Source organism: Scyliorhinus torazame, unplaced genomic scaffold (assembly GCF_047496885.1).
Source record: "Scyliorhinus torazame isolate Kashiwa2021f unplaced genomic scaffold, sScyTor2.1 scaffold_85, whole genome shotgun sequence".
Taxonomy (NCBI): domain Eukaryota; kingdom Metazoa; phylum Chordata; class Chondrichthyes; order Carcharhiniformes; family Scyliorhinidae; genus Scyliorhinus; species Scyliorhinus torazame.
The window spans coordinates 690,939-717,340 of record NW_027307812.1 but is presented as its reverse complement, the minus strand read 5'-3'; the positions used below and the strand labels follow the sequence as shown (position 1 = coordinate 717,340).

The 26,402-nt window shown below is 54.0% G+C and overlaps 1 protein-coding gene across 2 annotated transcripts in view; it reads right to left on the bottom strand.

Moving 5' to 3' along the window:
• The window catches only part of LOC140405577 (caM kinase-like vesicle-associated protein), a 95,886-nt gene that overhangs the window by 14,264 nt on the left and 55,220 nt on the right, over positions 1-26,402 (bottom strand). The window contains exons 1-2 of one of the 2 annotated variants that reach the window (XM_072494135.1): positions 7,321-7,382; positions 3,333-3,439 (exon numbers count right to left, since the gene is read on the bottom strand). In XM_072494135.1, coding sequence (XP_072350236.1) covers positions 3,333-3,427 — 95 coding nt within the window. In that variant the 5' untranslated portion in view covers positions 3,428-3,439; positions 7,321-7,382. Of the gene's footprint in view, positions 1-3,332; positions 3,440-7,320; positions 7,383-26,402 lie in introns of those variants that run through there. The other variant, XM_072494134.1, reaches the window with a different exon arrangement.

Sequence of the window (26,402 nt, the reverse complement as noted above, 5' to 3'; positions counted from 1 at the left end):
GGTGAGGGTCTCGGGGTGAGGGTCTCGGGGTGGAAGTCTCAGAGTGAGGGTCTCGGGGTGGGGGTCTTGGGGTGAGGGTCTTGGGGTGGGGGTCTCAGGGTGGGGGGTCTCAGGGTGGGGGGTCTCAGGGGGGGATCACAGGGTGCAGGGTCTCGGGGTGGGGAGTCTCGGGTTGGGGGGTCTCGGGGGGTTCGCAGGGTGGGGGGTGTCGGGGTGGGGGTCTCCGGGTGAGGGTCTCGGGGTGAGGGTCTCGGGGTGAGGGTCTCGGGGTGGGGGTCTCGGGGTGGAAGTCTCAGAGTGAGGGTCTCGGGGTGGGGGTCTCAGGGTGGGGGTCTTGGGGTGAGGGTCTTGGGGTGGGGGTCTCAGGGTGGGGTGTCTCAGGGGGGATCACAGGGTGCGGGGTCTCGGGGTGGGGAGTCTCGGGTTGGGGGGTCTCGGGGGGTTCGCAGGGTGGGGGGTGTCAGGGTGGGGGTCGGAGGGTGGGAGGTCTCGGGGTGGGGGTCTCCGGGTGAGGGTCTCGGGGTGGGAGTCTCGGGGTGGGGGTCTCGGGGTGGGGGTCTCGAGGTGCGGGTTTTGGGGTGAGGCTCTCGCGTTAGGGGTCTCGGGTGGGGGTCTCAGGGTGAGAGTCTCGGGGTGAGGGTCTCGGGGTGGGGTCATGGGTGGATCTCGCGGTGAGGGTGTCGGTGTGGGGGTATCGGGGTGGGGGTCATGGTGTGTGGTCTCGGGGTGGGGGTCTCGGGGCGGGGGTCTCGGTGTGGGGGGTCTTGGGGGGGTTCGCAGGGTTGGGGATCTCGGGGTGGGGGGTCTCGGGTTGGGGGTCTCGGGGGGTTCGCAGGGTGGGGGGTCTCAGTGTGGGGGTCGGAGGGTGGGAGGTCTCGGGGTGGGAGTCTTGGGGTGGCGGTCTCGGGGTGGGGGTCTCCGGGTGAGGGTCTCGGGGTGAGGGTCTCGGGGTGAGGGTCTCGGGGTGAGGGTCTCGGGGTGAGGGTCTCGGGGTGAGGGTCTCGGGGTGGGGGTCTCGGGGTGGGAGTCTCAGAGTGAGGGTCTCGGGGTGGGGGTCTCAGGGTGGGGGTCTTGGGGTGAGGGTCTTGGGGTGGGGGTCTCGGGGTGGGGGGTCTCAGGGGGGATCGCAGGGTGCGGGGTCTCGGGGTGGGGGGGTCTCGGGTTAGGGGGTCTCGGGGGGTTCGCAGGGTGGGGGGTCTCAGGGTGGGGGTCGGAGGGTGGGAGGTCTCGGGGTGGGGGTCTCCGGGTGAGGGTCTCGGGGTGGGAGTCTCGGGGTGGCGGTCTCGGGGTGGGGGTCTCGGGGTGAGGGTATCGGGGTGAGGGTCTCGGGGTGGGGGTCTCAGAGTGAGGGTCTCGGGGTGGGGGTCTCAGGGTGGGGGCCTTGGGGTGAGGGTCTTGGGGTGGGGGTCTCGGGGTGGGGGGTCTCAGCGGGAGATCGCAGGGTGCAGGGTCTCGGGGTGGGGGTCTCAGAGTGAGGGTCTCGGGGTGGGGGTCTCAGGGTGGGGGTCTCGGGGTGAGGGTCTTGGGGTGGGGGTCCCGGGGTGGGGGTCTCGGAGTGAGGGTCTCGGGGTGGGGGTCTCAGGATGGGGGCCTTGGGGTGAGGGTCTTGGGGTGCGGGTCCCGGGGTGGGGGGTCTCAGGGGGGCATCGCAGGGTGCGGGGTCTCGGGGTGGGGAGTCTCGGGTTGGGGGGTCTCGGGGGGTTCGCAAGGTGGGGGGTCTCAGGGTGGGGGTCCGAGGGTGGGAGGTCTCGGGGTGGGGGTCTCCGGGTGAGGGTTTCGGGGTGGGAGTTTCGGGGTGGGGGTCTCGGGGTGGGGGTCTCGGGGTGGGGGTATCGGGGTGGGGGTATCGGGGTGGGGGTATCGGGGTGGGGGTATCGGGGTGGGGGTATCGGGGTGGGGGTATCGGGGTGGGGGTATCGGGGTGGGGGTATCGGGGTGGGGGTATCGGGGTGGGGGTATCGGGGTGGGGGTATCGGGGTGGGGGTATCGGGGTGGGGGTATCGGGGTGGGGGTATCGGGGTGGGGGTATCGGGGTGGGGGTATCGGGGTGGGGGTATCGGGGTGGGGGTATCGGGGTGGGGGTATCGGGGTGGGGGTACCGGGGTGGGGGTACCGGGGTGGGGGTATCGGGGTGGGGGTATCGGGGTGGGGGTATCGGGGTGGGGGTCTCGGGGTGGGGGTCTCGGGGTGGGGGTCTCGGGGTGGGGGTCTCGGGGGGGGGGTCTCGGGGGGGGGGTCTCGGGGGGGGGTCTCGGGGGGGGGGTCTCGGGGTGGGGGTCTCAGAGTGAGGGTCTAGGGATGGTGGTCTCAGGGTGGGGTCTTGGGGTGAGGGTCTTGGGGTGAGGGTCTCGGGGTGGGGGGTCTCAGGGGGGGATCGCAGGGTGCGGGGTCTCGGGGTGTGTGTCACGGGATGAGGGTCTCGGGGTGAGGGTCTCGGGGTGGGGGTCATGGGGGGCATCTCGCGGTGAGGGTGTTGGTGTGTGGGTCTCGGGGTGGGGGTCATGGGGTGGGGTCTCGGGGTGGGGGTCTCAGGGTGGGGGTCTCGAGGTGGGGGTCTAGGGGTGGGGGGTCTCGGGGGGGTTCGCAGGGTGGGGGATCTCAGGGTGGGGGGGGTCGCGGGATGGGGGTCTCGGGGGGGTTCGCAGGGTGGGGGTCGGAGGGTGGGAGGTCTCGGGATGGGGTCTCGGGGTGAGGGTCTAGGGATGGGGGTCTCGGGGTGGGGGTCTTGGGGTGGGGGTCTCTGGGTGGGGTTCCCGGGATGGGGGCCTCGGGTTGGGGGTCGCGGGGTGGGGGTCTCGGGGTGGGGGTCTCGGGGTGGGGTTCTCGGGGTGGGGGTCTCGAGGTGGGGATCTCAGGGTGCGGGTCTCGGGGTGACTCTCGCGTTGGGGGTCTTGGGTGGGGGTATCGGGGTGGGGGTATCGGGGTGGGGGTATCGGGGTGGGGGTATCGGGGTGGGGGTATCGGGGTGGGGGTATCGGGGTGGGGGTATCGGGGTGGGGGTATCGGGGTGGGGGTATCGGGGTGGGGGTATCGGGGTGGGGGTCTCGGGCTGGGGGTCTCGGGCTGGGGGTCTCGGGCTGGGGGTCTCGGGCTGGGGGTCTCGGGCTGGGGGTCTCGGGCTGGGGGTCTCGGGGTGGAGGTCTCGGGGTGGGGGTCTCGAGGTGGGGATCTCAGGGTGCGGGTCTCGGGGTGAGACTCTCGCGTTGGGGGTCTTGGGTGGGGGTATCGGGGTGGGGGTATCGGGCTGGGGGTCTCGGGCTGGGGGTCTCGGGCTGGGGGTCTCGGGGTGGAGGTCTCGGGGTAGGGGTCTCGAGGTGGGGGGATTCACTCACGCTCGCAGTAGTTGTCCCATGCTGTACTTGTCGGTTACATCACTGAGATCGCTGTAAAATCTCCCGGTGCGGAGGGTCAGACAGCTGAAAGGCATGTCGGAAAATCCCTAAATCCAGAGAGAGGGAGAGAGAGAGAGGGGGGGGGGGTTAATAGAGGGGGAGAGGGCGTGGAGAGAGGGGAAGAGAGAGAGAGGGAGGGGAGAGGAGAGGGAAAGGGAGCAGAGAGTGAGAGAGAGAGAGAAAGGGGGTGAAGAGAGGCGGGAGAGAGAGTAGGGAGAGAGAGAGACAGTGGGGAAGAACGAGCAGGAGGAATGAGAGAGAGCAGAGAAGGATATAGAGAGAGAGGAGCAAAAGAGAGAGGGGGAGGGTGGGCAGAGGGGGAGAGAGTGTGAGAGAGAGAAGAGAGAGAGAAAGAGAGAGGGGGTAGAGAAAGGAGAGACGAGGAGAGAGCAGAAAAGAGAGAGAGAAAGAAGAGAAAGGGGTGGAGAGAGAGGCGGGGAGAGAAAGGGGGAGAGAGGGAGAGGTGGAGAGAGGGAGCAAGAGAGTGGAAAGAGAAGCAGAGTTAATATGTGAGGGAAAGAGGAAGGTGGGAGATAGAGGGAGGGAGAGTGAGAGAGGGAGAAAAGAAAGAGTGAGATTGAGGCAAGAGAAGCATCAATTCCATCCAACACTACAATCTCCATCGCCAATACTCCATCTCTCCATCCATCTCTCCATCCATCCATCTCTCTATCCATCCATCCATCCATCTCTCCATCCATCCATCTCTCCACCCATCCATCACTCCATTTCTCCATCCATCCATCTCTCCATCCATCCATCTCTCTATCATCCATCCATCTCTCCATCCATCTCTCCACCCATCCATCTCTCCACCCATCCATCCATCCATCTCTCCATCCATCCATCTCTCCATCCATCCATCTCTCCATCCATCCATCCATCTCTCCATCCATCTCTCCATCCATCTCTCCATCCATCTCTCCATCTCTCTGTCCATCCATCTCTCCATCCATCCAGCCATCCATCCATCTCTCCATCCATCCATCCATCTCTCCATCCATCCATCTCTCCATCCATCCATCATCCATCCATCCATCATCCATCCATCATCCATCCATCCATCCATCTCTCCATCCATCCATCACTCCATCCATCTCTCCATCCATCCATCTATCATCCATCCATCATCCATCCATCCATCCATCTCTCCATCCATCCATCTCTCCATCCATCCATCTCTCCATCCATCCATCTCTCCATCCATCCATCCATCACTCCATCCATCTCTCCATCCATCCATCCATCATCCATCCATCCATCTCTCCATCCATCCATCTCTCCATCCATCCATCTCTCCATCCATCCATCTCTCCATCCATCCATCTCTCCATCCATCCATCCATCACTCCATCCATCCATCACTTCATCCATCTCTCCATCCATCCATCCATCATCCATCCATCCAGCCATCATCCATCCATCCATCCATCTCTCCATCCATCATCCATCCATCCATCATCCATCCATCCATCCTCCATCCATCCATCCATCCATCCATCTCTCCATCCATCCATCCATCTCTCTATCTCTCCATCCATCTCTCCATCCATCCATCCATCTATCTCTCCATCCATCCATCCAACCATTCATCCATCCATCCATCCATCCAACTCTCCATCCATCCATCATCCATCCATCCATCTCTCCATCCATCCATCCAACCATTCATCCATCCATCCATCTCTCCATCCATCCATCTCTCCATCCATCCATCTCTCCATCCATCCATCCATCTCTCCATCCATCTCTCCATCCATCTATCCATCTCTCTATCTCTCCATCCATCTCTCCATCCATCCATCTATCTCTCCATCCATCCATCCAACCACTCATCCATCCATCCATCTCTCCATCCATCTATCCATCTCTCCATCCATCCATCCAACCATTCATCCATCCATCCATCCATCTCTCCATCCATCCATCCAACCATTCATCCATCCATTCATCCATCCATCTCTCCATCCATCCATCTCTCCATCTCTCCTTCCATCCATCCATCCATCCATCTCTCCATCCATCATCCATCCATCCATCATCCATCCATCCATCCATCATCCATCCATCCATCCATCTCTCCATCCATCCATCCATCTCTCTATCTCTCCATCCATCTCTCCATCCATCCATCCATCTATCTCTCCATCCATCCATCCAACCATTCATCCATCCATCCATCCATCCAACTCTCCATCCATCCATCATCCATCCATCCATCTCTCCATCCATCCAACCATTCATCCATCCATCCATCTCTCCATCCATCCATCTCTCCATCCATCCATCCATCCATCCATCTCTCCATCCATCTATCCATCTCTCTATCTCTCCATCCATCACTCCATCCATCCATCCATCTATCTCTCCATCCATCCATCCAACCATTCATCCATCCATCCATCCCTTCATCTCTCCATCCATCCATCATCCATCCATCTATCCATCTCTCCATCCATCCAACCATTCATCCATCCATCCATCTCTCCATCCATCCATCCAACCATTCATCCATCCATTCACCCATCCATCTCTCCATCCATCTCTCCATCTCTCCTTCCATCCATCCATCCATCCATCTCTCCATCCATCCATCATCCATCCATCTCTCCATCCATCATCCATCCATCCATCATCCATCCATCCATCCATCATCCATCCATCCATCCATCCTCCATCCATCCATCTCTCCATCCATCCATCCATCTCTCTATCTCTCCATCCATCTCTCCATCCATCCATCCATCTATCTCTCCATCCATCCATCCAACCATTCATCCATCCATCCATCCATCCAACTCTCCATCCATCCATCATCCATCCATCCATCTCTCCATCCATCCATCCAACCATTCATCCATCCATCCATCTCTCCATCCATCCATCTCTCCATCCATCCATCTCTCCATCCATCCATCCATCCATCCATCTCTCCATCCATCTATCCATCTCTCTATCTCTCCATCCATCTCTCCATCCATCCATCTATCTCTCCATCCATCCATCCAACCATTCATCCATCCATCCATCTCTCCATCCATCCATCATCCATCCATCTATCCATCTCTCCATCCATCCATCCAACCATTCATCCATCCATCCATCCATCCATCTCTCCATCCACCCATCCAACCATTCATCCATCCATTCATCCATCCATCTCTCCATCCATCCATCTCTCCATCTCTCCTTCCATCCATCCATCCATCCATCTCTCCATCCATCATCCATCCATCCATCATCCATCCATCCATCCAGCATCCATCCATCCATCCATCCATCTCTCCATCCATCCATCCATCTCACTATCTCTCCATCCATCTCTCCATCCATCCATCCATCTATCTCTCCATCCATCCATACAACCATTCATCCATCCATCCAACTCTCCATCCATCCATCATCCATCCATCCATCCATCTCTCCATCCAACCATTCATCCATCCATCCATCTCTCCATCCATCCATCTCTCCATCCATCTATCCATCTCTCTATCTCTCCATCCATCTCTCCATCCATCCATCTATCTCTCCATCCATCCATCCAACCATTCATCCATCCATCCATCCCTCCATCTCTCCATCCATCCATCATCCATCCATCTATCCATCTCTCCATCCATCCATCCAACCATTCATCCATCCATCCATCCATCTCTCCATCCATCCATCCAACCATCTCTCCATCCATCCATCCATCCATCTCTCCATCTCTCCTTTCATCCATCCATCCATCCATCCATCCAACCATTCATCCATCCATCCATCCATCCATCCATCCATCTCTCCATCCATCCATCTCTCCATCCATCCATCTCTCCATCCATCCATCTCTCCATCCATCCATCTCTCCATCCATCCATCTCTCCATCCATCCATCTCTCCATCCATCTCGCTATCCATCCTTCCTTCTTTCACCTCTACTCACTTTCCAGTTACTGCACTGCTCCCTTCCTTCCTCTGGGGGAACCCCTGCCCCGGGACACAGGGGGATCCTGCCGTAGAACCAGGGGGGGGGGGCCCACTGCCCTCAGACACGGGGGGGAGGGTCCTTCTAAAAAATAAATTTACAGTACCCAATTATATATTTTTTTCCAATTAAGGGGCAATTTAGCATGGCCAATCCACCCAACCTGCACATCTTTGGGTTGTGGGGGCGAAACCCACACAGACACGGGGAGAATGTGCAAACTCCACACGGACAGTGATCCAGAGCCGGGGTCGAACCCGGGTCCTCAGCGCTATGAGGCAGCAGTGCTAACCACTGCGCCACCGTGCCGCCCTTTCTCGGTGGGACCCCGAACATGACCCCTGGGGACTCTGCTCTGACCCCAGGGGGGGGACTCTGCTCTGACCCCAGGGGACCCTGCCCTGACCCCTGAGAGTCCAGGTATTTCTCTAAAAGTGATTAACCTGAGGCGGTAGTGGCTGTGTCGAGATTTATCCCGGTTCCCGCTCGCTCCAATATTGGCCGTTCTGAGAATGCAAACGGGTTCCTGTTTCCGGGACACTAGTAACATGATGTGTAATGTCTGGCACATTCAGAGTTAATGTGGTACTATATTCTACCACCAGATGGAGGTGGAGAGCAGACCTATAAAAGAGATGCCTCTCAGGCTTCTGGGAGAGAGAGTGTAGAGATGAGAGTAGGTTAGAGAGACAAGGAGCAAAGCAGAGAGTAATTTAAATTAGTGTGCATGAGTCAAGTATTAGTAAAGTGTAGATTGTAGTTTAGTTAGAATATTGCTTGCTTTAGGAATAGTGTACGAACTGTATAATAAGTAGTGTCTTAAATTTAGCTTTGTTTATTTGACTTCGCTTTTTGTGGTCTTTGTGTACTCTACAAATCCATCCTGGGTATAAGCAACACAAAGAACGCCATATGGTACCAGGCGTGTTTCGAAAAAAAAAAATAGCAAATAGTTTAGTTCGTCAGATTAGTTTTAAAGACAAGAAAAGCACTACTGAACAGATCTCGAAGTCAGCACCGAATTCCGGCCTGTAAGATGGAAGGTCTGCAGAAGCCCAGGCAATTCAAGTCGACTGGTAAACGCGATCTAAATTGGAAAACTTTCAAACAACAGTCTGAAGTTTTTTTTTATCTGCCCCTGCTCCTGACCAGCGGAAAATTGCGCTGCCCCTAAATTTAGCTGGATCGCAGGCAGTCGAGGAGTATAATTCTTTCCAATTTGAAGGCAGTGATGGTTAAAAATAAGTTGAATGTGGTAACTGAGAAAAATAATCAGCCTTGTGGTGCCTCAAATCAATTTTAAAAACTCTGTAAAAAAAAAAACTGCTCAGAGAAAAGAAACTAACGTTGCAAGAATCTAAAAATAGAAGTTCCGGAATATTCAGCCGGGAATGTGGCGCAAAGGTACACCACGTGGTTGATGCCACTGAAGTTGTGGGGCAGGCAGAGAAACAGCGCTACAGAAGGCGGCCATTTTGCACAGGCACGCTTGGGAAGGAAGCGCGATGTGGAAGTTGACTGAACAGCTGTAGGAGAAGTTTACAGCATGAATCAAGCACTGAATTTAATCAAATATACTTAGAAAGAAGGTAACTCAACATCATAGAAGATGAGATCGATTTGGAAGATTCTATATTAACACAATTGAAAGTGTAGGCAAAGGAAATTTCAGAAGCTGAAAAAATAAACCCAATCACAACTGTCCAAAATCAGGAGAATTGGACAATTCCAGTCATGCCGAATGCCACATTAGCCAACCGCAAGCTCGTCACGGGAACGAGTGCCAACCTCCTCAGCCTCTCTGATTTGAAACCGCCCGAGAGTTCCACTGACAGTTTTTGATCGGCGGAAACGGCTGATCGGCCGCAGTGAGAATGCGATTGAAACGCTCGGGGTATGCGACCTCGAAGCATGGGTGCACAATCGAAGTCACGTCGTGGACAGAGAGAGAGAGAGAGAGTCCATATTGGGAGCGAAAGCGTGCGAGCCCCGAACCTTGTTGAACGACTGTACATTCCAGACAGCATGAAGACAGAGCATCATTGTAACTGGCCATGAGATATGATGCCGCAGTCATCTGATGAGGACAGCGGTGAATCAGGTGGTGAGCCCGAGGAGGAAGAATATGAAGATCTATCTACTTTATTTGCAACTAGTGACGACATGGTCACAAGTAGCGTACAAGCTGGGCAGGACAACGGCGAGACTGACAGATCTCAGCTGGACTGTACAGAGGCTGACAATGAGAGTGCAACTCAGTTGAGAGCACACCAATTGTGAACAGCCAACAAGACATCTTGGAGAAGTTGACTCCTGATGAGAAGCGCAAAGAGCTCAAAGATACGTCAGAAAATCCAAAGGCAACTGACAGTAAAAAGTTTGAAGATGATTACTTCGTTCATATGGGGAGGGAAGGTGGCCAGAGTGAGAAAGGTGCTGCTACAGAGGGGAAGGCAGGCAGGGGGTTTGGGTCTCCCGAACCTGATGTATTACTACTGGGTGGCGAATATGGAGAAGGTGCGGAGCTGGGTCAGAGGGGTTGACTCCCAGTGGGTCAGAATGGAGGAGTGCAGGCAGCACGGTGGCGCAAGTAGTCAGCACGGTTGCCTCACGACTCCGAGGTCCCAGGTTCAATCCCGGCTCTGGGTCACTGTCCGTGTGGAGTTTGCACATTCTCCCCGTGTCTGCGTGGGTTTCGCCCCCACATCCCAAAAGATGTGCAGGGCTAGGTGGATTGGCCACGCTAAATTGCCCCTTAATTGGAAAAAATGAATTGGGTACTCTAAATTTATTTATTTTTTTTAATGGAGGAGAGTTTGGGCAGGGGGTCGTGATTGAAAGCACTAGCGACAGCGCCGCTCCCGATAGCTCCGGGGAAATACTCAGGGAGTCCGGTAATAATAGCTTCATTGAGAATTTGGAGGCAGTTTCGCCAACACTTCGGGTTGGGGGCAGGGTCAAGGGAAATGCCGATTCGGGGGGACCACAGATTTGAGCCAGGGAGGTGGGATGGGAATTTTCGGAAATGGGAGGAGTAGGGGATTAAGACGCTAAAAGATTTGTTTCTTGGGGGTGGGTTTGCAGGATTGAAGGAGCTGGAAGCGAAGTGTGGGCTGGAGCAGGGGGAAATGTTTAGATACATGCAGGTTCGGGATTTTGCCAAAAAGGAGCTTCCCAGTAGAGCCGGCCTCCACATTGCTGGAGGAGGTGCTGATGACAAAGGGACTGGAGAAGGGGGTCAGCGGTTTACGGAGCTATTTCGGAGGAGGAGAAGGCACCGCTGGAAGGGATCAAAGCAAAGTGGGAGGAAGAGTTGGGAGAGGGTATGGAGGAGGGGTTCTGGTGTGAGGTGCTCCGGAGGGTGAATGCCTCCACCTCGTGCGCGAGGTTGGGGCTGATACAGCTGAAGGTGGTGTACAGAGCGCACCCCACGAGGGCGAGGATGAGCCGATTCTTTGAAGGAGTAGAAGATGTGTGTGAACGTTGCTGGGGAGGGGGGGGGGGGGGGGGGGGGGGGGGGAGCGCTAATCACGTTCATATGTTTTGGTCCTGTCCAAAGCTGGGGGATTACTAGGAGGTTTTTAGGGTAATTTCCAAGGTGGTGCACGTGAAACTGGACCCGCGTCCCCCGGGAGGCCATATTCGGGGTGTGGGACCAGCCGGGGTTGGAAGCGCAGAGGCAGATGTTGTAGCCTTCGCCTCGTTGATCGCCCGAAGGCGGATCCTGTTCGGGTGGAGATCAATCTCCCCACTCTGTGCCCTGGCGTGGCGGGGGGACCTGCTGGAATTCTTGACTCTTGAGAAGGTCAAATTTGAACTGAGGGGAAGGATGGAGGGGTTCTACAATTCATGGGCGTTATTCATTATGCACTTTCGAGAATTGGATCACATCGAACATTAGGGGGGGGCGGCTGGGAGGGTTGGGGTGCGGGGGGCTGTGTGTGTTAATGGCGACTATTGGTGATTCCTGATTCATTTCTGTCATTTGTTTGTGTGAACATGCGGGCTAATGTTTGGGGTTTGGTGGGACGATGGGATCGTTGTTATTGATATGGGGATTGACATATTCGTTCCTCATTAGTGTTTATTGTTGGTGGGTGTAAAGTTGGGAGAAAATGTGAAAAAGGAGAATAAAAATATGTTTTTAAAAAAAGTTCAAAGTTGAATCAGACTCGCCAAAAGGAACTGATCTTGAGAACACAAAGAGTAACGACAGAACAACAGAACTTACACAAAGATACAACTTTGAAACCAAAGAACAACTAACCAACGCATTGCGATTCAATGACCACGAAGTGTTGGGACTTCCGGTCACCCTTGACAAACTATGCAGTATGGAAAGCAATCCAGGTACCAAACGAGCGAGGGACTGCAGGACATGGTTTGGGAAAAAGCATTGTTCCAACGAATTGGAAGAGTTGGTACTTGCTCCAAAACTAGAAATCAAACCAGTTTTTCGGGCATAGGAGGCAAGAAATCGACACCACAAGCACAAGAAAAAGGCCCACACCAGGCAATAAAGGTGGTTCAACCAGTCGAACACCTGATCGATTGAACTGATGACTTGTTGATTATATACCGCACAACAACAGTGACTATTGAGTACCGACTCAATTCATGAACTGTTAAAAGTTAAGAACTACATTGTTAACCTTTCACAATGTGCATTTCCATGTACCAATTTTGCATTATTGATGTATGCATTTTCAAAGAAAGGGGGATGTGACATTATGCGTGATGTCTGGCACATTGTAATGTGATACTATATTCTGCCACCAGGTGGAGCTGGGGAGCAGACCTATAAAAGGGATGCCTCTCAGGCTTCTGGGGGAGAGAGACAAGGAGCAGAGCTGAGTACAATTTAAGTTAGTGTGCATGAGTCAAGTGTCAGTAAAGTGTAGATTGTAGTTTAGTTAGAATATTACTTGCTTTAGGAATAGTGTTCGAACTGTATGATAAGTAATGTCTTAAATTTGGCTTTTTTTATTTGACTTAGCTTTTTGTGGTCTTTGTGTACTCTACAAATGCATCCTGACTATAACAACACAAAAAACTGACTCATTATTCAGCCAGTCCAGTGAGAGAGAGAGACAAAGACAGACAGAGAGAGAGATAGAGACAGGCAGAGAGAGAGACAAAGACAGACAGAGAGAGAGATAGAGACAGGCAGAGAGAGAGACAGAGACAGGCAGAGACAAAGACAGACAGAGAGAGAGAGACAGAGACTGACACAGAGAGAGAGACAAAGACAGACAGAGAGACGGAGAGAAAGAGAGAGAGAGAGAGACAGAGACTGACAGAGAGAAATAGAGAAAGAGACAGAGAGAGAGACAGAGACTGACAGAGAGACAAAGACAGGCAGAGAGACAGAGACTGACAGAGAGAGAGAGAGAGAGACAAAGACAGACAGAGACTGACAGAGAGAGAGAGAGACAAAGACTATGCTATCGTGGGGCAGCACGGTAGCATAGTGGTTAGCGCAATTGCTTCACAGCTCCAGGGTCCCAGGTTCGATTCCCGGCTGGATCACTGTCTGTGCGGAGTCTGCACGTTCTCCCTGTGTGTGCGTGGGTTTCCTCCGGGTGCTCCGGTTTCCTCCCACAGTCCAAAGATGTGCAGGTTAGGTGGATTGGCCATGCTAAATTGCCCTTAGTGTCCAAAATTGCCCTTAGTGTTGGTTGAGTGAGGTTACTGGGTTATGGGGATAGGGTGGTGTGGGCTTGGGTAGGGTGCTCTTTCCAAGAGCCGGTGCAGACTTGTTGGGCCGAATGGCCTCCTTCTGCACTGTAAATTCTATGAAATCTATGACTGACGGAAAGAGAGACAGAGAGAGAAACAGTGTGAGAGACGGCGAGAGAGTCAGGGTGAGAGAGAGACAGGGGCAGAGAGCGAGACAGAGAGAGAGAGAGAGAGACAGAGAGAGAGGCGGAAAGAGAGAGAGAGATATGGGGGGGGGGGGACATTATTCTCGGTCCGCCATGTTCAAGCTGCTGTTCTATTTGGACTCAGTTCCCCGATGACAGGAGTCCTGATTGAGAGATCGAGGGGTATGGTCGCTCAGAGAGAGGGTCTCTGGGTGGTCAGAGGCCTGTACCACCTGGAGGCTTTTCAGTGACTCGGGATGGAAGTGGTTGTGCCTGCAAGGAGGGGAATGGGAGAGAATGCAGAGTCTGTGAAGCCACCACAGTTAAATAGGCCGCTGGTATTCAGCATGCTGGGGAAAACTCGGGAGAAGTCCCGAGATGGAGGCACCCGGAAGCCTGTCAGATGGAGATTGAAACCAGTGCAGAATGTAATCACCTCGTTCAGAGAGAGAGGGGAAATTACAGCCACCACTCGACTCAATTGATGTCCGGTCTCACACACTAATCCTTCCCAGGCCGATTTAATCCTTTAAACTGCTTAGACTTTCATCAAAATACTCCCCCTATTCTGTCCCTATTCCACCATCACTTCGCCAAAAGAGATTCCAGATTACACCGTCCTAAACTCCCCTCTGACAGTGCGGCACTCCCTCAGCACTGACCCTCCGACAGTGCGGCCCTCCCTCAGTACTGACCCTCTGACAGTGCGGCACTCACTCAGTACTGACCCTCTGACTGTGCGGCACTCCCTCAGTACTGACCCTCTGACAGTGCGGCACTCCCTCAGCACTGACCCTCTGACAGTGCGGCACTCCCTCAGTACTGACCCTCTGACAGTGCGGCACTCCCTCAGTACTGACCCTCTGACAGTGCGGCACTCACTCAGCACTGACCCCCTGACAGTGCGGCACTCCCTCAGTGCTGACCCTCTGACAGTGCGGCACTCCCTCAGTACTGACCCTCTGACAGTGCGGCACTCCCTCAGAACTGACCCTCTGACAGTGCGGCGCTCCCTCAGAACTGACCCTCTGACAGTGCGGCGCTCCCTCAGTACTGACCCTCTGACAGTGCGGCACTCCCTCAGAACTGACCCTCTGACAGTGCGGCGCTCCCTCAGTACTGACCCTCTGACAGTGCGGCACTCCCTCAGCACTGACCCTCTGACAGTGCGGCACTCCCTCAGTACTGACCCTCTGACAGTGCGGCACTCCCTCAGTACTGACCCTCCAACAGTGCGGCACTCCCACAGCACTGACCCTCCGACAGTGCAGCACTCCCTCAGTACTGACCCTCTGACAGTGCGACGCTCCTACAGCACTGACCCTCTGACAGTGCAACACTCCCTCAGTACTGACCCTCTGACAGTGCGGCACTCCCTCAGTACTGACCCTCTGACAGTGCGGCACTCCCTCAGTACTGACCCTCTGACAGTGCGACGCTCCTACAGCACTGACCCTCTGACAGTGCAACACTCCCTCAGTACTGACCCTCTGACAGTGCGGCACTCCCTCAGTACTGACCCTCTGACAGTGCGGCACTCCCTCAGTACTGACCCTCTGACAGTGCGACGCTCCTACAGCACTGACCCTCTGACAGTGCGGCACTCCCTCAGTACTGACCCTCTGACAGTGCGGCACTCCCTCAGTACTGACCCTCTGACAGTGCGACGCTCCTACAGCACTGACCCTCTGACAGTGCGGCACTCCCTCAGTACTGACCCTCTGACAGTGCGGCACTCCCTCAGCACTGACCCTCTGACAGTGCGGCACTCCCTCAGTACTGACCCTCTGACAGTGCGGCACTCCCTCAGTACTGACCCTCTGACAGTGCGGCACTCCCTCAGTACTGACCCTCTGACAGTGCGGCACTCCCTCAGTACTGACCCTCTGACAGTGCGGCACTCCCTCAGTACTGGCCCTCTGACAGTGCGGCACTCCCTCAGTACTGACCCTCTGACAGTGCGGCACTCCCTCAGTACTGACCCTCTGACAGTGCGGCACTCCCTCAGTACTGACCCTCTGACAGTGCAGCACTCCCTCAGTACTGACCCTCTGACAGTGCGGCACTCCCTCAGTACTGACCCTCTGACAGTGCGGCACTCCTTCAGTACTGACCCTCTGACAGTGCGGCACTCCCTCAGTACTGACCCTCTGACAGTGCAGCACTCCCTCAGTACTGACCCTCTGACAGTGCGGCACTCCCTCAGTACTGACCCTCTGACAGTGCGGCACTCCTTCAGTACTGACCCTCTGACAGTGCGGCACTCCCTCAGTACTGACCTTCTGACAGTGCAGCACTCCCTCAGTACTGACCCTCTGACAGTGCAGCACTCCCTCAGTACTGACCCTCTGACTGTGCAGAGCTCCCTCAGTACTGACACTCTGACAGTGCAGCCCTCCCTCAGTACTGACTCTCTGACAGTGCAGCACTCCCTCAGTACTGACCCTCTGACAGTGCGGCACTCCCTCAGTACTGACCCTCTGACAGTGCGGCACTCCCTCAGTACTGACCCTCTGACAGTGCGACGCTCCTACAGCACTGACCCTCTGACAGTGCGGCACTCCCTCAGTACTGACTCTCTGACAGTGCGGCACTCCCTCAGTACTGACCCTCTGACAGTGCGGTGCTCCCTCAGTACTGACCCTCTGACAGCGCGGCACTCCCTCAGCACTGACCCTCTGACAGTGCGGCGCTCCCTCAGTACTGACCCTCTGACAGTGCGGCACTCCCTCAGCACTGACCCTCTGACAGTGCGGCACTCCCTCAGTACTGACCCTCTGACAGTGCGGCACTCCCTCAGCACTGACCCTCTGACAGTGCGACGCACCTACAGCACTGACCCTCTGACAGTGCGACGCTCCTACAGCACTGACCCTCTGACAGTGCGCCACTCCCTCAGTACTGACCCTCTGACGGTGCGGCGCTCCCTCAGTACTAACCCTCTGACAGTGTGGAGCTCCCTCAGCACTGACCCTCTGACAGTGCGGCGCTCCCTCAGTACTGACCCTCTGACAGTGCAGCACTCCCTCAGTACTGACCCACTGACAGTGCAGCACTCCCTCAATACTGACCCTCTGACAGTGCAGCACTCCCTCAGTACTGACGTTCTGACAGTGCGGCACTCCCTCAGCACTGACCCTCTGACAGTGCAGCACTCCCTCAGTACTGACCCCCTGACAGTGCAGCACTCCCTCAGTACTGACCCTCTGACAGTGCGGCACTCCCTCAGTACTGACCCTCTGACAGTGCGGCACTCCCTCAGTACTGACCCTCTGACAGTGCGGCACTCCCTCAGTGCTGACCCTCTGACAGTGCGGCACTCCCTCAGTACTGACCCTCTGACAGTGCGGCACTCCCTCAGTACTGACCCTCTGACAGTGCAGCACTCCCGCAGTACTGACCCTCTGACCGTGCGGCACTCCCTCAGTACTGACCCTCTGACAGTGCAGCACTCTCAGGTCAGACAATGCATGTTGCAGATGTATAGTAAAGCTCCCTCTACACTGTCCCCATCAAACACTCCCAGGACAGGTTCAGGACATGGTTAGATACAGAGTAAAGCTCCCTCTACACTGTCCCCATCAAACACTCCGCGGACAGGTACAGCACGTTGTTAGATACAGAGTAAAGCTCCCTCTACACTGTCCCCATCAAACACTCCCAGGACAGGTACAGCACGGGGCTAGATACAGAGTAAAGCTCCCTCTACACTGTCCCCATCAAACACTCCCAGGACAGGAACAGCACGGGGTTAGATACAGAGTAAAGCTCCCTCTCCACTGTCCCCATCAAACACTCCCAGGACTGGTACAGCACGGGTTTAGATCCAGAGTAAAGCTCCCTCTACACTGTCCCCACCAAACACTCCCAGGACAGGTACAGCACCGGTTTAGATACAGAGTAAAGCTCCCTCTACACTGTTCCCATCAAACTCTCCCAGGACAGGTACAGCACGGGGTTAGACACAGAGTAAAGCTCCCTCAACACTGTCCCCATCAAACACTCCCAGGACAGGGACAGCACCGGTTTAGATACAGAGTAAAGCTCCCTCTACACTGTCCCCATCAAACACTCCCAGCACAGGTACAGCACGGGGTTAGATACAGATTAAAGCTCCCTCTACACTGTCCCCATCAAACACTCCCAGGACAGGTTCAGGACAGGGTTAGATACAGAGTAAAGCTCCCTCTACACTGTCCGCATCAAACTCTCCCAGGACAGCTACAGCACGGGGTTAGATACAGAGTAAACCTCCCTCAACACTGTCCCCATCAAACACTCCCAGGACAGGGACAGCACGGGTTTAGATACAGAGTAAAACTCCCTCTGCACTGTCCCCATCAAACACTATCAGGACAGGTACAGCACGGGGTTAGATACAGAGTAAAGCTCCCTCTCCACTGTCCCCATCAAACACTCCCAGGACAGGTACAGCACGGGTTTAGATACAGAGTAAAGCTCCCTCTACACTGTCCCCATCAAACACTCCCAGGATAGGTACAGCATGGGGTTTAGATACAGAGTAAAGCTCCCTCTACACTGTTCCCATCAAACTCTCCCAGGACAGGTACGGCACGGGGTTAGATACAGAGTAAAGGTCCCTCAACACTGTCCCCATCAAACACTCCCAGGACAGGGACATCACGGGTTTAGATACAGAGTAAAGCTCCCTCTACACTGTCCCCATCAAACACTCCCAGGACAGGTACAGCACGGGGTTAGATACAGAGTAAAGCTCCCTCTACACTGTCCCCATCAAACACTCCCAGCACAGGTACAGCACGGGTTTAGATACAGAGTAAAGCTCCCTCTACACTGTCCCCATCAAACACTATCAGGACAGGTACAGCACGGGGTTAGATACAGAGTAAAGCTCCCTCTACACTGTCCCCATCAAACACTCACAGGACAGGTTCAGGACAGGGTTAGATACAGAGTAAATCTCCCTCTACACTGTCCCCATCAAACACTCCCAGGACAGGTACAGCACGGGGTTAGATACAGAGTACAGCTCCCTCTACACTGTCCCCATCAAACGCTCCCAGGACAGGTACAGCACGGGGTTAGATACAGAGTAAAGCTCCCTCTCCACTGACCCCATCAAACACTCCCAGGACAGGTACAGAACAGGGTTAGATTCAGAGTAAAGCTCCCTCTACACTGTCCCCATCAAACACTCCCAGCACAGGTACAGCACGGGTTTAGATACAGAGTAAAGCTCCCTCTACACTGTCCCCATCAAACACTATCAGGACAGGTACAGCACGGGGTTAGATACAGAGTAAAGCTCCCTCTACACTGTCCCCATCAAACACTCACAGGACAGGTTCAGGACAGGGTTAGATACAGAGTAAATCTCCCTCTACACTGTCCCCATCAAACACTCCCAGGACAGGTACAGCACGGGGTTAGATACAGAGTACAGCTCCCTCTACACTGTCCCCATCAAACGCTCCCAGGACAGGTACAGCACGGGGTTAGATACAGAGTAAAGCTCCCTCTCCACTGACCCCATCAAACACTCCCAGGACAGGTACAGAACAGGGTTAGATTCAGAGTAAAGCTCCCTCTACACTGTCCCCATCAAACACTCCCAGGGCAGGTACAGCACGGGTTTAGATACAGAGTAAAGCTCCCTCTACACTGTCCCCAACAAACACTCCCAGGACAGGTACAGCACGGGGTTAGACACAGAGTAAAGTTCCCTCTGCACTGTCTCCATCAAACACTCCCAGGAGAGGTACAGCACGGGGTTAGATACAGAGTTAAGCTCCCTCTACACTGTCCCCACCAATCACTCCCAGGATAGGTACAGCATGGGGTTTAGATACAGAGTAAAGCTCCCTCTACACTGTTCCCATCAAACTCTCCCAGGACAGGTACGGCACGGGGTTAGATACAGAGTAAAGGTCCCTCAACACTGTCCCCATCAAACACTCCCAGGACAGGGATATCACGTGTTTAGATACAGAGTAAAGCTCCCTCTACACTGTCCCCATCAAACACTCCCAGGACAGGTACAGCACCGGTTTAGATACAGAGTAAAGCTCCCTCTACACTGTCCCCATCAAACACTCCCAGGATAGGTACAGCATGGGGTTTAGATACAGAGTAAAGCTCCCTCTACACTGTTCCCATCAAACTCTCCCAGGACAGGTACGGCACGGGGTTAGATACAGAGTAAAGGTCCCTCAACACTGTCCCCATCAAACACTCCCAGGACAGGGACATCACGGGTTTAGATACAGAGTAAAGCTCCCTCTACACTGTCCCCATCAAACACTCACAGGACAGGTTCAGGACAGGGTTAGATACAGAGTAAAGCTCCCTCTACACTGTCCCCATCAAACACTCCCAGGACAGGTACAGCACGGGGTTAGATACAGAGTAAAGCTCCCTCTACACTGTCCCCATCAAACACTCCCAGCACAGGTACAGCACGGGTTTAGATACAGAGTAAAGCTCCCTCTACAGTGTTCCCATCAAACTCTCCCAGGACAGGTACAGCACGGGGTTAGATACAGAGTAAAGCTCCCTCTACACTGTCCCCATCAAACACTCACAGGACAGGTTCAGGACAGGGTTAGATACAGAGTAAATCTCCCTCTACACTGTCCCCATCAAACACTCCCAGGACAGGTACAGCACGGGGTTAGATACAGAGTACAGCTCCCTCTACACTGTCCCCATCAAACGCTCCCAGGACAGGTACAGCACAGGGTTAGATACAGAGTAAAGCTCCCTCTCCACTGTCCCCATCAAACACTCCCAGGACAGGTACAGGACAGGGTTAGATTCAGAGTAAAGCTCCCTCTACACTGTCCCCATCAAACACTCCCAGGGCAGGTACAGCACGGGTTTAGATACAGAGTAAAGCTCCCTCTACACTGTACCCATCAAACACTCCCAGGACAGGTACAGCACGGGGTTAGACACAGAGTAAAGCTCCCTCTACACTGTCCCCATCAAACACTCCTAGGACAGGTACAGCACGGGGTTAGACACAGAGTAAAGTTCCCTCTGCACTGTCTCCATCAAACACTCCCAGGAGAGGTACAGCATGGGGTTAGATACAGAGTAAAGCTCCCTCTACACTGTCCCCATCAAACATTCCCAGGACAGGTACAGCACGGGGTTAGGTACAGAGTAAAGCTCCCTCTACACTGTCCCTACCAATCACTCCCAGGACAGGTACAGCACGAGTTTAGATACAGAGTAAAGCTCCCTCTACACTGTTCCCATCAAACTCTCCCAGGACAGGTACAGCACAGGGTTAGATACAGAGTAAAGCTCCCTCAACACTGTCCCCATCAAACACTCCAAGGACAGGGACAGCACGGGTTTAGATACAGAGTAAAGCTCCCTCTACACTGTCCCCATCAAACACTCCCAGGACAGGTACATCACAGGGTTAGATACAGAGTAAAGCTCCCTCAACACTGTCCCCATCAAACACTCCCAGGACAGGGACAGCACGGGTTTAGATACAGAGTAAAACTCCCTCTACACTGTCCCCATCAAACACTATCAGGACAGGTACAGCACGGGGATAGATACAGAGTAAAGCTCCCTCTCCACTGTCCCCATCAAACACTCCCAGGACAGGTACAGCACGGGTTTAGATACAGAGTAAAGCTCCCTCTACACTGTTCCCATCAAACTCTCCCTGGACAGGTACAGCACGGGGTTAGACACAGAGTAAAGCTCCCTCAACACTGTCCCCATCAAACACTCCCAGGACAGGGACAGCACCGGTTTAGATACAGAGTAAAGCTCCCTCTACACTGTCCCCATCAAACACTCCCAGGATAGGTACAGCATGGGGTTTAGATACAGAGTAAAGCTCCCTCTACACTGTTCCCATCAAACTCTCCCAGGACAGGTACGGCACGGGGTTAGATACAGAGTAAAGGTCCCTCAACACTGTCCCCATCAAACACTCCCAGGACAGGGACATCACGGGTTTAGATACAGAGTAAAGCTCCCTCTACACTGTCCCCATCAAACACTCACAGGACAGGTTCAGGACAGGGTTAGATACAGAGTAAAGCTCCCTCTACACTGTCCCCATCAAACACTCCCAGGACAGGTACAGCACGGGGTTAGATACAGAGTAAAGCTCCCTCTACACTGTCCCCATCAAACACTCCCAGCACAGGTACAGCACGGGTTTAGATACAGAGTAAAGCTCCCTCTACAGTGTTCCCATCAAACTCTCCCAGGACAGGTACAGCACGGGGTTAGATACAGAGTAAAGCTCCCTCTACACTGTCCCCATCAAACACTCACAGGACAGGTTCAGGACAGGGTTAGATACAGAGTAAATCTCCCTCTACACTGTCCCCATCAAACACTCCCAGGACAGGTACAGCACGGGGTTAGATACAGAGTACAGCTCCCTCTACACTGTCCCCATCAAACGCTCCCAGGACAGGTACAGCACAGGGTTAGATACAGAGTAAAGCTCCCTCTCCACTGTCCCCATCAAACACTCCCAGGACAGGTACAGGACAGGGTTAGATTCAGAGTAAAGCTCCCTCTACACTGTCCCCATCAAACACTCCCAGGGCAGGTACAGCACGGGTTTAGATACAGAGTAAAGCTCCCTCTACACTGTACCCATCAAACACTCCCAGGACAGGTACAGCACGGGGTTAGACACAGAGTAAAGTTCCCTCTGCACTGTCTCCATCAAACACTCCCAGGAGAGGTACAGCACGGGGTTAGATACAGAGTAAAGCTCCCTCTACACTGTCCCCACCAATCACTCCCAGGATAGGTACAGCATGGGGTTTAGATACAGAGTAAAGCTCCCTCTACACTGTTCCCATCAAACTCTCCCAGGACAGGTACGGCACGGGGTTAGATACAGAGTAAAGGTCCCTCAACACTGTCCCCATCAAACACTCCCAGGACAGGGATATCACGGGTTTAGATACAGAGTAAAGCTCCCTCTACACTGTCCCCATCAAACACTCCCAGGACAGGTTCTGGAGAGGGTTAGATACAGATTAAAGCTCCCTCTACACTGTCCCCATCAAACACTCCCAGGGCAGGTACAGCACGGGGTTAGATACAGAGTAAAGCTCCCGCTACACTGTCCCCATCAAACACTCCCAGCACAGGTACAGCACGGGTTTAGATACAGAATAAAGCTCCCTCTACACTGTCCCCATCAAACACTCCCAGGACAGGTACAGCACGGGGTTAGATACAGAGTAAAGCTCCCTCTACACTGTCCCCACCAATCACTCCCAGGACAGGTACAGCACGGGTTTAGATACAGAATAAAGCTCCCTCTACACTGTCCCCATCAAACACTCCCAGGACAGGTACAGCACGGGGTTAGACACAGAGTAAAGCTCCCTCTACACTGTCTCCATCAAACAATCCCAGGACAGGTACAGCACGGGGTTAGATACAGAGTAAAGCTCCCTCTACACTGTCCCCATCACACACTCCCAGGACAGGTACAGCACGGGGTTAGATACAGAGTAAAGCTCCCTCTACACTGTCCCCATCAAACACTCCAAGGACAGGGGCAGCACGGGGTTAGACACAGAGTAAAGCTCCCTCTACACTGTCTCCATCAAACAATCCCAGGAGAGGTACAGCACGGGGTTAGATACAGAGTAAAGCTCCCTCTACACTGTCCCCATCAAACACTCCCAGGACAGGTACAGCACGGGGTTAGACACAGAGTAAAGTTCCCTCTGCACTGTCTCCATCAAACACTCCCAGGAGAGGTACAGCACGGGGTTAGATACAGAGTAAAGCTCCCACTACACTGTCCCCATCAAATACTCACAGGACAGGTTCAGGACAGGGTTAGATACAGAGTAAATCTCCCTCTACACTGTCCCCATCAAACACTCCCAGGACAGGTACAGCACGGGGTTAGATACAGAGTAAAGCTCCCTCTACACTGTCCCCATCAAACGCTCCCAGGACAGGTACAGCACGGGGTTAGATACAGAGTAAAGCTCCCTCTCCACTGTCCCCATCAAACGCTCCCAGGACAGGTACAGGACAGGGTTAGATTCAGAGTAAAGCTCCCTCTACACTGTCCCCATCAAACACTCCCAGGGCAGGTACAGCACGGGTTTAGATACAGAGTAAAGCTCCCTCTTCACTGTCCCCATCAAACACTCCCAGGACAGGTACAGCACGGGGTTAGACACAGTGTAAAGTTCCCTCTGCACTGTCTCCATCAAACACTCCCAGGAGAGGTACAGCACGGGGTTAGATACAGAGTAAAGCTCCCTCTACACTGTCCCCACCAATCACTCCCAGGAGAGGTACAGCACGGGGTTAGACACAGAGTAAAGTTCCCTCTGCACTGTCTCCATCAAACACTCCCAGGAGAGGTACAGCAGGGGGTTAGATACAGAGTAAAGCTCCCTCTACACTGTCCCCACCAATCACTCCCAGGACAGGTACGGCACGGGGTTAGATACAGAGTAAAGGTCCCTCAACACTGTCCCCATCAAACACTCCCAGGACAGGGACATCACGGGTTTAGATACAGAGTAAAGCTCCCTCTACACTGTCCCCATCAAACACTCCCAGGACAGGTTCAGGACAGGGTTAGATACAGAGTAAAGCTCCCTCTACACTGTCCCCATCAAACACTCCCAGAACAGGTACAGCACGGGGTTAGATACAGAGTAAAGCTCCCTCTACACTGTCCCCATCAAACTCTCCCAGGACAGATTCAGCACGGGGTTAGATACAGAGTAAAGCTCCCTCTACACTGTCCCCATCAAACAATCACAGGACAAGTTCAGGACAGGGTTAGATACAGAGTAAATCTCCCTCTACACTGTCCCCATCAAACACTCCCAGGACAGGTACAGCACGGGGTTAGATACAGAGTAAAGCTCCCTCTACACTGTCCCCATCAAACGCTCCCAGGACAGGTACAGCACGGGGTTAGATACAGAGTAAAGCTCCCTCTCCACTGTCCCCATCAAACACTCCCAGGACAGGTACAGGACAGGGTTAGATTCAGAGTAAAGCTCCCTCCACACTGTCCCCATCAACCACTCCCAGGAGAGGTACAGCACGGGGTTAGATACAGAGTAAAGCTCCCTCTACACTGTCCCCACCAATCACTCCCAGGACAGGTACAACACGGGGTTAGATACAGAGTAAAGCTCCCTCTACACTGTCCCCATCAAACACTCCCAGGACAGGGACAGCACGGGTTTAGATACAGAGTAAAGCTCCCTCTACACTGTCCCCATCAAACACTCCCAGGACAGGTACAGCACGGGGTTAGACACAGAGTAAAGTTCCCTCTGCACTGTGTCCATCAAACACTCCCAGGAGAGGTACAGCACGGGGTTAGATACAGAGTAAAGCTCCCTCTACACTGTCCCCATCAAACTCTCCCAGGACAGGTACAGCACGGGGTTAGATACAGAGTAAAGCTCCCTCTACACTGTCCCCATCAAATACTCACAGGACAGGTTCAGGACAGGGTTAGATACAGAGTAAATCTCCCTCTACACTGTCCCCATCAAACACTCCCAGGACAGGTACAGCACGGGGTTAGATACAGAGTAAAGCTCCCTCTCCACTGTCCCCATCAAACACTCCCAGGACAGGTACAGGACAGGGTTAGATTCAGAGTAAAGCTCCCTCTACACTGTCCCCATCAAACACTCCCAGGGCAGGTACAGCACGGGTTTAGATACAGAGTAAAGCTCCCTCTACACTGTACCCATCAAACACTCCCAGGACAGGTACAGCACGGGGTTAGACACAGAGTAAAGTTCCCTCTGCACTGTCTCCATCAAACACTCCCAGGAGAGGTACAGCACGGGGTTAGATACAGAGTAAAGCTCCCTCTACACTGTCCCCACCAATCACTCCCAGGATAGGTACAGCATGGGGTTTAGATACAGAGTAAAGCTCCCTCTACACTGTTCCCATCAAACTCTCCCAGGACAGGTACGGCACGGGGTTAGATACAGAGTAAAGGTCCCTCAACACTGTCCCCATCAAACACTCCCAGGACAGGGATATCACGGGTTTAGATACAGAGTAAAGCTCCCTCTACACTGTCCCCATCAAACACTCCCAGGACAGGTTCTGGAGAGGGTTAGATACAGATTAAAGCTCCCTCTACACTGTCCCCATCAAACACTCCCAGGGCAGGTACAGCACGGGGTTAGATACAGAGTAAAGCTCCCGCTACACTGTCCCCATCAAACACTCCCAGCACAGGTACAGCACGGGTTTAGATACAGAATAAAGCTCCCTCTACACTGTCCCCATCAAACACTCCCAGGACAGGTACAGCACGGGGTTAGATACAGAGTAAAGCTCCCTCTACACTGTCCCCACCAATCACTCCCAGGACAGGTACAGCACGGGTTTAGATACAGAATAAAGCTCCCTCTACACTGTCCCCATCAAACACTCCCAGGACAGGTACAGCACGGGGTTAGACACAGAGTAAAGCTCCCTCTACACTGTCCCCATCAAACACTCCCAGGACAGGTACAGCACGGGGTTAGATACAGAGTAAAGCTCCCTCTACACTGTCCCCATCAAACACTCCAAGGACAGGGGCAGCACGGGGTTAGACACAGAGTAAAGCTCCCTCTACACTGTCTCCATCAAACAATCCCAGGAGAGGTACAGCACGGGGTTAGATACAGAGTAAAGCTCCCTCTACACTGTCCCCATCAAACACTCCCAGGACAGGTACAGCACGGGGTTAGACACAGAGTAAAGTTCCCTCTACACTGTCTCCATCAAACACTCCCAGGAGAGGTACAGCACGGGGTTAGATACAGAGTAAAGCTCCCACTACACTGTCCCCATCAAATACTCACAGGACAGGTTCAGGACAGGGTTAGATACAGAGTAAAGCTCCCTCTACACTGTCCCCATCAAATACTCACAGGACAGGTTCAGGACAGGGTTAGATACAGAGTAAATCTCCCTCTACACTGTCCCCATCAAACACTCCCAGGACAGGTACAGCACGGGGTTAGATACAGAGTAAAGCTCCCTCTACACTGTCCCCATCAAACGCTCCCAGGACAGGTACAGCACGGGGTTAGATACAGAGTAAAGCTCCCTCTCCACTGTCCCCATCAAACGCTCCCAGGACAGGTACAGGACAGGGTTAGATTCAGAGTAAAGCTCCCTCTACACTGTCCC